Raw genomic sequence first — 16414 nt, 5'->3', positions numbered from 1 at the left:
CATATTGTTTTTGATCACACAATCGGGTGTCAGTTTCTCTATAGCTAGGATTTCAATAAGCTTTAGCATACGCTCTTGAAAACATTTGTACAAAATTAAGAAGGCTGACTTGATGTCAACCTTTGACTTTACTTACCCCTCGTAGAGGAGCATAGGCCGCCCACCAGTATTTTCCATCGAACTCTGTCTTAGGCAATTTTAACTGGTCTCAACCAAATGTTTCGTAATGGATGAAGATATTAGCCTATCCTGTGGTCTTATTTGACCGCTGGAATTCATTTGTCTTTGTAGCCATTTGAATACTTTTTCAGCCAGCCTTACTGGTAGCTCACGACTGCTCCTCCCTATGTACGTGTTTTTGCACACCCAATGGGATGTGATACAGTCGCTTACACGCTGATAGGGTTTTTGGCGACACACAGACATCGATTTTTGATAATGACGAATTGGGCTGCATAAAATGTCCTAATGATGGTCTTCGTTTCAACATGAGACTATGTGAGTCACCTCTAAATGATAAGGTAATGTGGACTCGTGTTTCGGGTGCCAAACGCGTCTTAGATCTCATCGTATCGCTACCTTTCGAACGGTCTATAAATATTATTGACCACACCGTAAAATAGAAAATAATATTTGTACAGAACCAGGCCAAATGAGGCTGTAAGCGTGGGAGACAATAATCAATAAACTGAGTATAACTTAGGAACAGTAAATCATACAATAATAACCAATAGGTCAAAATGAAGCTTACAATAAGATGAATATAGATATAGATAATCTAGTTACCGAATAGTTATACAATAAGAATGATAGTCCAATAGTAGGTCCTGCAAGTTACCCGTACTTATATCTTCGCTACTACTTAACATAAACGACTCTCTTCTGTGCCTAGACGCCCGACCTGTGCATTCAAGTCTCCGGCTAATACTACAATATCTGTCGAACGCGCTTTCTGGAGAAAAACAGTTAACTGATGGTAAAACTCATCCTTGATTGCATCCGGGCTGCAATCTGTCGGGGCATAGGCGGAGATGACGAAAAGACACCGTTTCTCGCGCCGATTTCTTCTCACTTTGATGGAACTTTCTAATCTAACAGCACATAACCGACTGTTAAGCACATAAACGACTGTTGAGACAGAGTGGGTTGGAGAATGCTGATGGGCGGCCTATGCTCCATTGAGAGTAACAGGCGAAACTAAGTACGTAAGTAAGATATGCAGCCGATTCAAACTTAGAAATATTCAACAAAACAATGAGCCGAGACTTAAATATTCCAAAACTGTACTCAAAACTTTAAAATTACATTACTTCATTCACTGATATTCCAGCTATACATAAGCCCAAAAATTTACCTTATAATCTTTATTGACTTCACTAGAAGCAACTTCCGCTTTGTAAAAGGATTTCCAACAGGACTGTGTAGACTCAACCGATCCTGAACTCTGACAAGCGCGCTTTTTGCAATCTTTAGTCCGTGGTATTAGGTAACCACTAGTAGGAACTTTAGGTGCATTATGTACACTTCTTGAAGTCCCTGGAATGCTTTCAACCATAACTAAAAGCCTTAAAAACATGAAAGTTCAAAATTTGTTAAATAAACCTAGTAAAATGTTTTAAAACGAAGATAAACGGTATTTAACCGAACACTATTGACCAGTACCAAATATATCAGTTAGTCATCATGTAAGTTCAAACACCAAAACCTAACCTCATGATTCACAGTAGCTAATATCAACGCAAATATCCTCAATCACACACACAAGTATCGGATTGCACGATATCTAATTCTAAATATCAAAACCTTATACTGATTTTCTACTAGCTTGGGTTTGGGCAGCCGGGCAGAATCACATCCTTCACACAAATCAATGGTAACCACTACTGGCCTCATTGTTACTGTGTGGTGCATATGTATTTGGTGTCCTCTTGTACCAATGTTTGTGTTCAAATAAATAAATAAATCATAACACTAATCTGGTTTCACTATGTTACTCCAATATGGAGGCCCAAGAAATATGTGAAGAGCAAAAGAAGTTATCTCAAGAGGCCTGTATGACTTCTCAATTATGATCAACGGCCAATCAAATGTGCCGGAAAATATGACACTTGATTAGTTTATTAAACTAAATCAAAAATTTGATCGAATTTGCAGAACGACAAGGCCAAACGGCTAATGGAGCACATTAAAATGTACTAGAACAACGATTCAGGATCGTTGAGTTTAATTTCTTGGTAGTAAATTATGCAGGAGAGAACACTAAATTACCAAGTGGTAACTTAAACGCGACCCTAAAGTCATTTTATCATAACGAATAAGATTTTGCGCTTCCTAAATTTTGAAACGAATGCGCACCCATTCTACCGTCAGAGCATTTGGCGTAAACAATTTAATTTAGCTACTTGAAAGAAACGGGATAAGGTCATACTTAAGTAAAAGTATGGGAGAGTTGTACCTACAAAATTCAGGTGTTTATCACCAATTATGAATAATACAGTTGAGTATCATGAACTCTCAACGTCTAACACTTGCTTAATTCACCACATGTTTAGCAGAATACATAGAAGAGATTTTAAATATCAACGAGTTTCCATTTTATGATTACTTAACATAAAGCGTGATTTAAAAACTATTCTCTGTATAAATTAGGAACTGGTACCTGAATTTTGTTTATCTACATTACAACCACCTATTATGCAGAGACCAATTCAGACTGATAACAATCAGAAACGCTTACAGTTAGGCAGTAAACCGAAAATGTGAGCCAAAAGCTATTTCTTTAGAAGCCTGAGGAAGATTTCAGCAAATACAATGTCTACCAGATAGAAACAACCCATAAGTTATATGAGGTGGGTATGACTTCGCTTTCGCAATCCGAGTAACTTTTTTGACCTAGATGAGTAAGTTACGGCTAGTTAATTGAAACACGAGAAATACACGACGCAAAGCTATAACCAGGCAGAAACAAAGTATACGGACAAACCAATCAGATTTCGGCGAGACTATAACTCATGGATGAGCCAATCAGAAGCGTTTGAGGGGTTTCAAGATCACGACGCCAATTACAGTACCTGATGCTCACATACGATTGGTTCAATACGGATTTTAGGGAAGACATTATAACTGAACGGCTACAACAAATGGGACTACTAAGAAGTTCCTTTATTTGTGATTGTGGGAATCAAATGACTTGTGGACCTTGTGCAGACTACCGCGACGATGTTGTCTTTCGATGTAATATGTGTTGGGAGAGGAAGTCTGCTAGAATAGGAACTTTTTTCCCCTCGATTCGCATTGAGACTAAGGCGAATTATGATAATGCTGCGAACTGGATAATAAAAGCACCAGTAACACCGGCTGTAAAATTTGCAGATTTTACTGAAGCTTCGACTGTTTAGTGACATGAGTATTGTAGAGATATACGAGCAGTGAAAATGACAAGCTTACATGAGTTATTTGGGAGAATCGTTGAAATAGGCAAAACAGTTGCCAGGAAATGAAAATTCAATAGAGGACGTAGTGTTGAAGAGCACTGGGTAAGTAGCACTTACATAAACATACCTCACAGGTCCTTGGAATATACAACAGGTCATCTCAAAAGGGACAGTTCTAACGGGTCAGATGCCGACAGGCTACAACTATAGTACCAATTATACGGGAATATGTGCAGCCAGGTACTACAATATATACGGGTGATTGGAGAGAGTACCGATGCCTACATAGACTTGGTTATGTGCATTGTGTCGTCCACAAACGGCATTTTGTGGACCGAACAACCGGAGTGCACACAAACAATATTGGAGATATGTGGTCAAGGCTGAAAGTTTTTGCCACCTTATCATGGCTTCAGAGGTCGACTACTATGGAGTTATATGGATAACTACCGTATGCATAACGATTTTAGAGCCTCTGAACCTCTTTCTAACCTTAAAATGTTCAGAAATCACATAAAAGAAATTTTGGCGAGACTAAACTATAGTGCCGACCTTTGAACGAATCTCAAATGACCTTGAGAAATATTAGCCAATCAGAAGACAGTTAGCATACAGTGAAATATATAATACAAAACTCAAATATTAAAGAAGATACTGTTCTTTTACATAACTCAAAAACATCTCAAGGTCAGATATAGGTTCAGAAGTTCTAAAATCATAGTGAATTCGGTACAGGAACACATCCATATGGCTCCATAGTAGTCGACCTCTGAAGCCGTGATAAGGTCCCAAAAATTCTTTTAGCTTCGACCACATAGCTTCAATGTTGTTGGTATATTGGTATGGTTTACGGTTTAGGGTTAGGGTTTATGGTTAAGGGTGAGACTATAAGTTATGGACGACCTTTGAGCAACGCTAGAGTGATCCTGAGTGTCAAAATAATAACTAAGACCAAATGAGGGTTATAAACTTGTGTAGAGAATTCAAATTATGATTTACAGTTCATGGTTAAGGCTAGGAATTGTACTTAGGGTTCTCATCACGAACTGACATCAGCTATGATGCCAAAACTCTATTTATCCAAATATATAGTTGAATTTCGCGCCAAAATCTTATGATCACTTCTCTTGCAAACGCTGAATTATCACGTCTTCCCTAAAATCCGCTGTAAACCGAACGTACGTAAGCATCAGGTACCGAACTTAGCGCCGTGACCTTGAAGACCCGCGAAAGCTTCTGATTGACTCGGCAGTATACTTTAGTCTCGCAGAAATTTTGTATAATATACTTTGCTCTATACTGCTTCCTGATCAACTAATACTTCTCAAGATTCATTCAAGCGTCGTAATACCTCAGGATTTTGTCTTTACTTCCTCATGAAAATGGACATTAGTGAGAATGTTAAATAACGCATAATATTTTCGCACAGAAAGCTGGATGAGAGAGCAAAAGTGAGCAGACGACTCATCAAGCACAAAAATGTACTTACTCTTAACAAAGAAAGCAATCGACAGCAATTATGAACAACGCGAAGGTGAGATAAAACAAAGTGATAACCGGAAACAGAAGCTGACAAAGTAACTTTCCAAATCCGTTACAAATTGTAGCACGTCATATATTAGCGTTCGCTTGGGAGCAGGAGTGATCTGAAACAACAGCACAACATTAAGGACCGGAAAATGTCTCTGAAGTAAGAACGCGACGTAGTGGCACAACAGTTATATTTTTAAAATTGAAAGACGCGGTTCGAGTACAAAAAGGGAAACTTATTACAAAATACTTTTATTCACTGTTCTGAAGGTTCCGCCTACGTAGGGCTTGTTTCCCTTCTTTAAGTACGTTAACTCTTTGCTTCCCTGCAAAAAGAAAAACAAACTCGCGTTAGTAACGCCGCATGTAATGATTTTTAATGCCGTTACAAAACGAAGCTCCAACCACTCCGCCTTTTGCCAACGACCTTGAGGAGCAGATCCTTAAGAAGAACAACACAATCATCTTAAACCATTTTTCCGCGCGACAAGCTATTACATAAGGACTGACATCCTTCAGATCACGGACTGATGAACGGTTTTAAGTGTTCAGTTGTTGTATCAGATTGAGGTAAACAAAGGGCAGGCCAAACTGTCAAGATAGAAATATCCCCGTAGATGTGGATTTCATAGATCTAAGTAAAGCCTTTGACAAGGCTACTTATTCGGGTCCTAAACAAGAACTGGAAAGTTCTGGAATCCACTGTGAAACCATAGACTAGACGAGTGACATTCTCAATGACAGGAGACAGAGGATAAGAGCAAATGAAGCTCACTTAGCGTGAGAGCCTGTGAAACGTGGAGTTCCTCAAACTAAGTTCCTAGTTACCCTTCTTTTTCTACTTTTTTTAATGAATACCCAACTGTAGCAAAGTCATTCGTTCTACTCCTTGCCGATGACACAAAGATTTGGATTCCCATACACAGTATGTCAGATAGAATAATAGTACAGGACGATCTCAATTCACTGGCTGCATGGAAGGACAGGTGGTCATTACAAGTAAATTTTAACGAGAGTTTGACGATGCAATTAAATAACTATGGCGTATCATATCACTACACATTATGAAGAGTTGTGTTACCTAAAGTAATGGACTATAAGAATCTAGGAGTCATAATAAGCAGTGGCCAAAAAATTCCAAGCAGCTGCAAGGCTGTCGCTCCTGAAGACTGTACGGTATTATGGGCTGTTAGTAGGTCTTTCAGTACTTGGACGAAGAAATTTTTAGAGTATTATACCCAACTTTCGTGTGGCCGCACTAGGAATATGGGATTAGGACAACGAGTCCTTGTTTCGAGTATTAGGTGGATATACTGGAACGAGTCCAACGAGGAGGGAGCGAAATGGTAAAGGGTCTCTCTGTCCTTGCGTTTAGGACTGATCATTTAAAAGGACATTCTAAGAATGTACAAAAACCAAGATCACATTATTTACGTCTGAAGTTCTGTTTCTCTCACCGTGTACTGAACTACTGGAACTCTCTACCAGATCATGTAATATCAGAAACTTCTGTTGATATATTCCAGACAAGATTGGACCTCCACAGTGTTACAAATTGCAAGGCTTAATATAGGTCGATAGACCTCCTATTCTTACTACTGAGGAATGAAAACTCCAAAGGCTAGAAGGCCTGTTTTAGTTCTGTTGGTGGAGGTAAACAAATCCCTAAAATAAATAGTTCTGTGAGTATCCGACATTGGTCCTGACCTCATCAGTTTTAATGGATAAACCCTAGGTAAACGCTCACGGCCACATATCCAGGCTAGATCAACATCGGGAACTGCGTGTTAAGTATCCCTCGTAGCAACTAGCCAGCTTAGATCAAACACTTCTCAACTAATCGATAACTTTCCAACTATATTTTCGAACCGCTTCACTCCAGAGCTTATGACGAACTGTCATCTGAGTTTACAACCTCAAGTGGTGTCCGACAAGGCTGTCCACTATCCCCATTTTTTTTTAACTTCATTATAGACCTATTGCTGGAAATAACACACTCGTTGACTGAATTCTCGGGCACTTATCTTCTACCAGGAGGTCCACTTATCGACTTAGAATACGCAGATGACATAGTCCTGTTTGGTGAAGACGCTGACAAAATGCAGAGTCTTTTGTTATAACTGAGTAATAATGTCAGGATGTTTGGGATGCGTTTCTCCCCATCTAAATGTAAATTGTTACTCCAGGACTGGCCTGGGTCAACGTCTGAACTAAGGATAGGGTGTGAAGCAGTCGAACGCGTCAACAACTTCACTTACCTTCGAAGTCTGACCAGCCCCAATGGATTGGTGCCTGACAAAATCTCTCCACGGATTCAAAAAGCTCGTTTGGTTTTTGCTAACTTGTGTCACCTATGGCGAAGACGAGATGTCCATCTATCAATTAAGGGATAAGTATACTGCACAACAGTCCGGTCTGTTCCACTTTACAGCTGTGAAACGTGGCCATTAACAGTAGAAGATACTCGTAAGTTACTAGAATTTAACCACAGATGCCTTAGGAATATTGCTCGCATCTTCTGGGATCACCGGGTAAGTAATAGCGAGGTTAGACACAGGGTATTAGGGAATGATGGTAAATCAGTTGATGAGGTTATGAATCTTCATCGAATGAGATGGTTGGGCCACGTGTTACGGATGCCTGGACACCGATTACCACGACGTGCTATGCAGACTAGTATCGGCAATGGTTGGAAGAGAGTTAGGGGCGGCCAAACCAAAACGTGGCATCAGTCCTTGAAGTCACTAACTTGTAGTCTGAGCCTTGTTGGCAGATGCAGACTACTTGGTTGGGGTCCGCGTGACTATCATAACCAATGACTGGAGACTCTGGGTGACATGGCTCAGAATCGATTACAATGGCTTAGGTATATACACTCTTTATCTTCAATTAAACCTTGAGATTAAAATTGCTTCATAACTTCCTTCCTATACTATATCCTTATATGCAACCTATCTTTTATATTCTACCACCACTAAATTAACTACTTCTATGAACCCGGTGTTCATCTTGTGCTAACGAGGTATGGCAACTTGGACCGATGCATATATGTGCCTGGTCCTACGTTGTAGCTGACTGATTGACAACTGGCGAAGTCCTAGTTAAATGTATAGTAACAGTGTGGAGTGTTTGACAATTTTTTTGAAACAACAACATGGAACTTTCCTGAACAGATTTGTTGTGAATTTACAAAAGGCCGTCGCCAATTTGTTACGACTATAAAATAAGAAGGCCGTACGACAAGTCGTTATCATCTTATGTTCGACTTTTTATCACGTGAATTATCCATCAATCGAAATACGACTTTTCCTATCTTAACACTGTGCCAAATCAATGACGTTCGACCAGTATGAGTAGTCTAGCGTCCTTATTGGTCCCTTGTCTGCCTGACCCTTCCAATTGAGTCCAGAACACCAATTACAGCTTCTGCTATGCGAATCATTTAGTTGAAGCATACTCGGTTTATATACCAGACAGACAGACCGCACCACACCATAAAATAGAAAATAACTTCTGTACAAGATCAAGCCAAATGTGGCTGTGAACGTGGGATACAATAATCAATCAAATGAATATAATTTAGGGACAGTAAATCGTATAATAATAATTCATAGTTCCGAATGAAGCTTATAATAAGACGAATATAGATATACACAATCTAGTTATTCAATAGTTAAACAGTAAGAATTTATATAGAATAATGGTCCATTAATAAGTCCTGGGAGTTACCCGTACTTATATTTTCACCAGGATATAACAAGATTACCTCATAGTTAAGATTACTTTAAGGTAGTTGAATATTACACTACACACATTTGAAATAACCACTCAGAAAATTTTTTGTAAGAATTAGTTGACCGTCAATGACAGAAAACCATCGTTGATTGGATTATATACTCCTCTAGTTCTAGAATTAAGTAGTTACTAGATATGCAGCCTTCAACAGGGTATTGTTAAATAGAATGAAGGACTCCGTTGACGCCTAACTTCAAAATCAACAGGCTGGATTTCGTAAGGATCGATCGTGTACAGACCAAATCGCAACTCTATGGATCATTGTGGAACAATCAATTGAATGGAATTCATCACTCGACATCAACTTCATTGACTACGAGAAAGCATTTGATAGCATGGACAGGACAACACTATGGAGGCTTCTTCGACACTACGGCGTGCCTGAGAAGATAGTCAATATCATACGGAATTCCTATGATGGATTAAACTGCCAAATCATCCATGGAGGACAACACACCGACTCATTCGAGGTAAAGACCGGTGTTAGGCAAGGTTGCTTACTCTCACCCTTTCTCTTTCTCCTGATGACCGACTGGATCATGAAGACGTCAACATCTAGAGGGAAGCACGGGATACAGTGGACAGCTAGGATGCAGCTGGACGATTTAGACTTCGCAGATGATCTAGCTCTTCTATCACATACGCAACAACAAATGCAGAAGACGATCAATGTAGCAGAAGTCTCAGCAGCAGTAGGTCTCAATATAAACAAAGGGAAAAGCAAGACTCTCCGATAGAATACAACATGTATCAATCGAATTACACTTGAAGGAGAAGCTTAGGAGGATGTGGAAACCTTAACATATCTGGGCAGCATCATTGATGAACACGGTGGATCAGATGCAGATGTGAGGGCGAGGATCGGCAAAGCAAGAGCAGCACATTTACAACTGAAGAACATCTGGAACTGAAAACAATTGTCAACCAACACCAAGATCAGAATTTTCAATACAAATGTCAAGACAGTTTTACTGTATGGGGCGGAGACGTGGAAAACTACAAAAGCTATCATCCAGAAGATACAAGTGTCTATTAACAGTTGTCTACGCAAGATACCTCGGATACGTTGGCCAGACACTATCAGCAACAAGCTACTGTGGGAGAGAACAAACCAGATTTCAGCGGAGGAAGAAGCGCTGGAAGTGGATAGGACACACATTGAGGAAGTCACCCAACTGCATCACAAGACAAGCCCTCACATGGAATCCTGAAGGCCAAAGGAGAAGAAAGACCAAAGAACACATTTCGCCGAGAAATGGAGACAGACATGAGAAGAATGAACAAAAACTGGACAGAACTAGAAAAGAAGGCTGATTTTATTTATTTAATCACATATATATTGGTACAAAGGGCACCGGATACATATGCGCCATACAAAATAGTGAGAATGGGAGGAGAAGGAAGAAGATGTGTATATATAAAAGAAGGAAAAAAAGAAAAGGAGAAGAGTAATGATGGGGGGAACTGAATCTACAACCAGAAGAGCTCTCTCAGTTAGGAAAGTTATAGCCACTCTTTATGAAGAAAGTAAAAGAAGGTTACAGCAGGCACGCCACTGGCTTCTATTCTGAGCCATATCTGATAACGTCTCTAGCCACTGTGTTGCACCATCTCTCAGACCCCAGCCAAGGAGTCGTGAAGGACCAACAGAAGCTAGCCCTTTGCAGCTTTCATATCACGACACCATGTCATACACTGACCACCTCCGCTTTTTCCAACCACTCCCAGAGTCGGCAAATAATGAACGATGTGGAAGTCTCTGGGACGACATTCGTAAAACATGTCCAAGCCACCGAAGTCGGTGTTTCAAGATGGTCACACCAATTGAATTATCGTCTCGGCGCCCGAACACACGATGCCGAACCTCTGCATTACTAACATGGTGTTGCCACTGAATGTCAGCAATCCTTCGGAGACAACGATGATCAAAAACAAAGAGACGTCTAACATCCTCAACTCGGAGAGGCCAGGTTTCACAAGCATAGAGCAAAACTGCTCTCACCGACGCGTTGTAAATCCGACCTTTTACAGCCAGACTAACATCATGAAGGCGCCAATGATGGCCCAGATTGGCATAAGCCGCTCTGGCTTTCATTATACGTGCATCCATCTCATCACTCACGCCACCACCAGCACTTATGTAGCTACCTAGATACACGAACTTCTCAACTACTTCAATCTGCTCACCATCCAGGGTGAGTACAGGATGAGAATCCTGCCAGTCTTGTAGGAGTACTTTGCACTTGGAGGGTGCAAAGCACATGCCGTACCTGCGGACACTAATTGCCAACTGATTAAGTGCGGATTGCATGCCTTGGGCATCATCGCACAGTAAGACAATATCATCCGCATACTCAAGGTCGAGAAGTCGTTCTTCAGGCAGCAGATCCACACCGCCATTACTTACATCCATCAGAGTTGTTTCCAGGATGTCGTCGATGGCAAAGTTGAAGAGGAATGGTGAGATTGGGCAACCCTGCCTAACCCCACTGCTCGAATGAAACAAGGGAGAAAGGTGGTTGTATGCCCTCACTCTGCCTGAGGTATTCGTATACAGGGCCTTTAAGATGTTAATGAACTTCTCAGGCACACCCTTCTTCAATAGACAATCCCAGAGAACAGTCCTGTCCAACGAATCGAAGGCAGCCCTGATATCAAGAAACACTACGATTGTTGGCCTGCGGTAAGTATGACGGTGTTTTAACATTTGGCGGAGGGTGAAGATGTGATCAATGCATTCTCGACCAGAACGAAAACCAGCCTGATCCTCGCGAGTCAATCGTTCTCGGGTTTTAAACAACCTACGAAGAATGATAGAAGCCAATAGTTTGGACGCAATCGGAAGTAGACTTATCCCCCGATAGTTATTACAGGAACAACGTGAACCCTTTTCAAAGATAGGGACGACTATCGACTCATTCCATGATGTTGGAACACTTTCTTGCTCCCAAACCTTTGCAAACAACACAGTCAATTCCTTAGTCAGAAAGTCACCACCATCTTTAAAAAGAGCCGGAGGTAATTCATCTGGGCCCGGTGATTAGTAACGTTTCAAGAGTTGGAGTTCCTTGCGGACTTCCGCCTCGTTTGGTGGATCAGTCGTCACCGGCCATGGGGGGCAGGACAAACTGGTTGATGTTGCCGGAGCAGCAGGCCAGTTGAACTGCCCTTCGAAAACTTCCGCCCATCGTAAGACGTCGAGGGATGTTAGTGATTGGCATCCCGTCATCCTCGTAGATTGTTTCACTCACACCAGACTTCTTGCTGCCAGTGGCTCGGATGAGTTGGAAGAGCTTCCGGCAGTTACCAGATGCAGCTGCTGCTTCCATCTTATTAGCACGCTCCGACCACCAGGCTTCCCGGTCCTTACGCAAGCTTTGCCCGATTTCATTACGTAACAGCCTTCGTTTGTGGTCAAACTCACGGTCACCCGGAGTAGACCGACGGGCTTCCATCAGTTGTAAGGAGCCAGAAGAAACCCAGTGCTTGTAAGCGGGACGTTTCGCGAAGCCGCAAGCGGCTTTACTCGCCATTTTCATGGCGTCGTGAAGATGCAACCAATACTCATCTATACTTTTCGATGGGATGGTAGCTAGCCTAGAGGCTAGCTCCGCTCGATACTTACTTGCAACAGAAGTTGCAGCCAGTTTACTAACATCGATCCGTTGGTGATGGTCAGTCCTTCGGCCACTGAAAAGGAAGGTGAGATTGGCACAGACCAGGGTATGATCAGACTCCAGATAGGTACTCCAAAAGGAGCGGCAGTCTTGTACACAACCACGCCAGCGGTAGCTGATCGCGATGTGATCAATCTGAGTCCAGGCTTGGGATGCAGAGGGAGGACGCCAGGTGGCACACCGGCGATGACTGTGCCGGAAGTTAGTGCTGGCCAGAAATAGGTTGTGGTCCGTGCACAGTTGCAGCAAACGGTCCCCGTTATCTGTCCTGCGACCAACAAGTCCCCATCGGCCACCTAAACTGTCATGTTTTTGACCTCGACTGTAGCCAATTGTTATGACTTGATCAAGGTCGTCGCTGATTCGTTATGACCTTACGAATTTTACAAGGACGTAATTCGCGGAAATTGTCCACCAATAGAATACGACTTTTACGACCTTCACACTGTGACAATGACGTTCGATTAATATGGGTAATCTAGCGTCCTTATTGGTCCTTATCCGCCTAACCCGTCCACTTGAGTCCAGAACACCAATATCAGCCTCGGCAATACGAATCTATGCAAATCGTTTATTTCAAGCATACTTTGTTTATATAACAGACAGGCAGACCACACCACACCGTAAAATAGAAAATAATATTTGTACAGAACCAGGCCAAATGAGGCTGTAAGCGTGGGAGACAATAATCAATAAACTGAGTATAACTTAGGAACAGTAAATCATACAATAATAACCAATAGGTCAAAATGAAGCTTACAATAAGATGAATATAGATATAGATAATCTAGTTACCGAATAGTTATACAATAAGAATGATAGTCCAATAGTAGGTCCTGCAAGTTACCCGTACTTATATCTTCGCTACTACTTAACATAAACGACTCTCTTCTGTGCCTAGACGCCCGACCTGTGCATTCAAGTCTCCGGCTAATACTACAATATCTGTCGAACGCGCTTTCTGGAGAAAAACAGTTAACTGATGGTAAAACTCATCCTTGATTGCATCCGGGCTGCAATCTGTCGGGGCATAGGCGGAGATGACGAAAAGACACCGTTTCTCGCGCCGATTTCTTCTCACTTTGATGGAACTTTCTAATCTAACAGCACATAACCGACTGTTAAGCACATAAACGACTGTTGAGACAGAGTGGGTTGGAGAATGCTGATGGGCGGCCTATGCTCCATTGAGAGTAACAGGCGAAACTAAGTACGTAAGTAAGATATGCAGCCGATTCAAACTTAGAAATATTCAACAAAACAATGAGCCGAGACTTAAATATTCCAAAACTGTACTCAAAACTTTAAAATTACATTACTTCATTCACTGATATTCCAGCTATACATAAGCCCAAAAATTTACCTTATAATCTTTATTGACTTCACTAGAAGCAACTTCCGCTTTGTAAAAGGATTTCCAACAGGACTGTGTAGACTCAACCGATCCTGAACTCTGACAAGCGCGCTTTTTGCAATCTTTAGTCCGTGGTATTAGGTAACCACTAGTAGGAACTTTAGGTGCATTATGTACACTTCTTGAAGTCCCTGGAATGCTTTCAACCATAACTAAAAGCCTTAAAAACATGAAAGTTCAAAATTTGTTAAATAAACCTAGTGAAATGTTTTAAAACGAAGATAAACGGTATTTAACCGAACACTATTGACCAGTACCAAATATATCAGTTAGTCATCATGTAAGTTCAAACACCAAAACCTAACCTCATGATTCACAGTAGCTAATATCAACGCAAATATCCTCAATCACACACACAAGTATCGGATTGCACGATATCTAATTCTAAATATCAAAACCTTATACTGATTTTCTACTAGCTTGGGTTTGGGCAGCCGGGCAGAATCACATCCTTCACACAAATCAATGGTAACCACTACTGGCCTCATTGTTACTGTGTGGTGCATATGTATTTGGTGTCCTCTTGTACCAATGTTTGTGTTCAAATAAATAAATAAATCATAACACTAATCTGGTTTCACTATGTTACTCCAATATGGAGGCCCAAGAAATATGTGAAGAGCAAAAGAAGTTATCTCAAGAGGCCTGTATGACTTCTCAATTATGATCAACGGCCAATCAAATGTGCCGGAAAATATGACACTTGATTAGTTTATTAAACTAAATCAAAAATTTGATCGAATTTGCAGAACGACAAGGCCAAACGGCTAATGGAGCACATTAAAATGTACTAGAACAACGATTCAGGATCGTTGAGTTTAATTTCTTGGTAGTAAATTATGCAGGAGAGAACACTAAATTACCAAGTGGTAACTTAAACGCGACCCTAAAGTCATTTTATCATAACGAATAAGATTTTGCGCTTCCTAAATTTTGAAACGAATGCGCACCCATTCTACCGTCAGAGCATTTGGCGTAAACAATTTAATTTAGCTACTTGAAAGAAACGGGATAAGGTCATACTTAAGTAAAAGTATGGGAGAGTTGTACCTACAAAATTCAGGTGTTTATCACCAATTATGAATAATACAGTTGAGTATCATGAACTCTCAACGTCTAACACTTGCTTAATTCACCACATGTTTAGCAGAATACATAGAAGAGATTTTAAATATCAACGAGTTTCCATTTTATGATTACTTAACATAAAGCGTGATTTAAAAACTATTCTCTGTATAAATTAGGAACTGGTACCTGAATTTTGTTTATCTACATTACAACCACCTATTATGCAGAGACCAATTCAGACTGATAACAATCAGAAACGCTTACAGTTAGGCAGTAAACCGAAAATGTGAGCCAAAAGCTATTTCTTTAGAAGCCTGAGGAAGATTTCAGCAAATACAATGTCTACCAGATAGAAACAACCCATAAGTTATATGAGGTGGGTATGACTTCGCTTTCGCAATCCGAGTAACTTTTTTGACCTAGATGAGTAAGTTACGGCTAGTTAATTGAAACACGAGAAATACACGACGCAAAGCTATAACCAGGCAGAAACAAAGTATACGGACAAACCAATCAGATTTCGGCGAGACTATAACTCATGGATGAGCCAATCAGAAGCGTTTGAGGGGTTTCAAGATCACGACGCCAATTACAGTACCTGATGCTCACATACGATTGGTTCAATACGGATTTTAGGGAAGACATTATAACTGAACGGCTACAACAAATGGGACTACTAAGAAGTTCCTTTATTTGTGATTGTGGGAATCAAATGACTTGTGGACCTTGTGCAGACTACCGCGACGATGTTGTCTTTCGATGTAATATGTGTTGGGAGAGGAAGTCTGCTAGAATAGGAACTTTTTTCCCCTCGATTCGCATTGAGACTAAGGCGAATTATGATAATGCTGCGAACTGGATAATAAAAGCACCAGTAACACCGGCTGTAAAATTTGCAGATTTTACTGAAGCTTCGACTGTTTAGTGACATGAGTATTGTAGAGATATACGAGCAGTGAAAATGACAAGCTTACATGAGTTATTTGGGAGAATCGTTGAAATAGGCAAAACAGTTGCCAGGAAATGAAAATTCAATAGAGGACGTAGTGTTGAAGAGCACTGGGTAAGTAGCACTTACATAAACATACCTCACAGGTCCTTGGAATATACAACAGGTCATCTCAAAAGGGACAGTTCTAACGGGTCAGATGCCGACAGGCTACAACTATAGTACCAATTATACGGGAATATGTGCAGCCAGGTACTACAATATATACGGGTGATTGGAGAGAGTACCGATGCCTACATAGACTTGGTTATGTGCATTGTGTCGTCCACAAACGGCATTTTGTGGACCGAACAACCGGAGTGCACACAAACAATATTGGAGATATGTGGTCAAGGCTGAAAGTTTTTGCCACCTTATCATGGCTTCAGAGGTCGACTACTATGGAGTTATATGGATAACTACCGTATGCATAACGATTTTAGAGCCTCTGAACCTCTTTCCTAACTTTAAATGTTCAGAAATCACATAAAAGAAATTTTGGGCGAAG

General features: G+C 40.8%; 2 protein-coding genes across 2 annotated transcripts in view; one reads left to right on the top strand and one right to left on the bottom strand.

The window, feature by feature from the left end:
* The window catches only part of Smp_175070 (hypothetical protein), a gene marked incomplete at both ends in the record, with an annotated part of 8460 nt that extends 6884 nt beyond the window's left edge, over positions 1 to 1576 (bottom strand). The window contains one exon of the mRNA XM_018788665.1: positions 1355 to 1576. Within this exon, the coding sequence (XP_018654185.1) occupies positions 1355 to 1576 (222 nt within the window). The remainder of the gene's footprint in view (positions 1 to 1354) is intronic.
* Positions 1577 to 12905: 11329 nt separating this feature from the next.
* Smp_204090 (uncharacterized protein) lies at positions 12906 to 13109 on the top strand (the record flags this gene model as incomplete). Its single annotated transcript, XM_018788663.1, has 1 exon — positions 12906 to 13109. The coding sequence occupies one exon, from the start codon at positions 12906 to 12908 to the stop codon at positions 13107 to 13109; it is 204 nt and encodes a 67-aa protein (XP_018654184.1).
* Positions 13110 to 16414: the final 3305 nt, after the last annotated feature.

This window comes from Schistosoma mansoni, chromosome W (genome assembly GCF_000237925.1).
Source record: "Schistosoma mansoni strain Puerto Rico chromosome W, complete genome".
NCBI classification, from domain to species: domain Eukaryota; kingdom Metazoa; phylum Platyhelminthes; class Trematoda; order Strigeidida; family Schistosomatidae; genus Schistosoma; species Schistosoma mansoni.
Note: the sequence above shows the minus strand (reverse complement) of the source record. Positions and strands in the feature narration are given on the sequence as shown.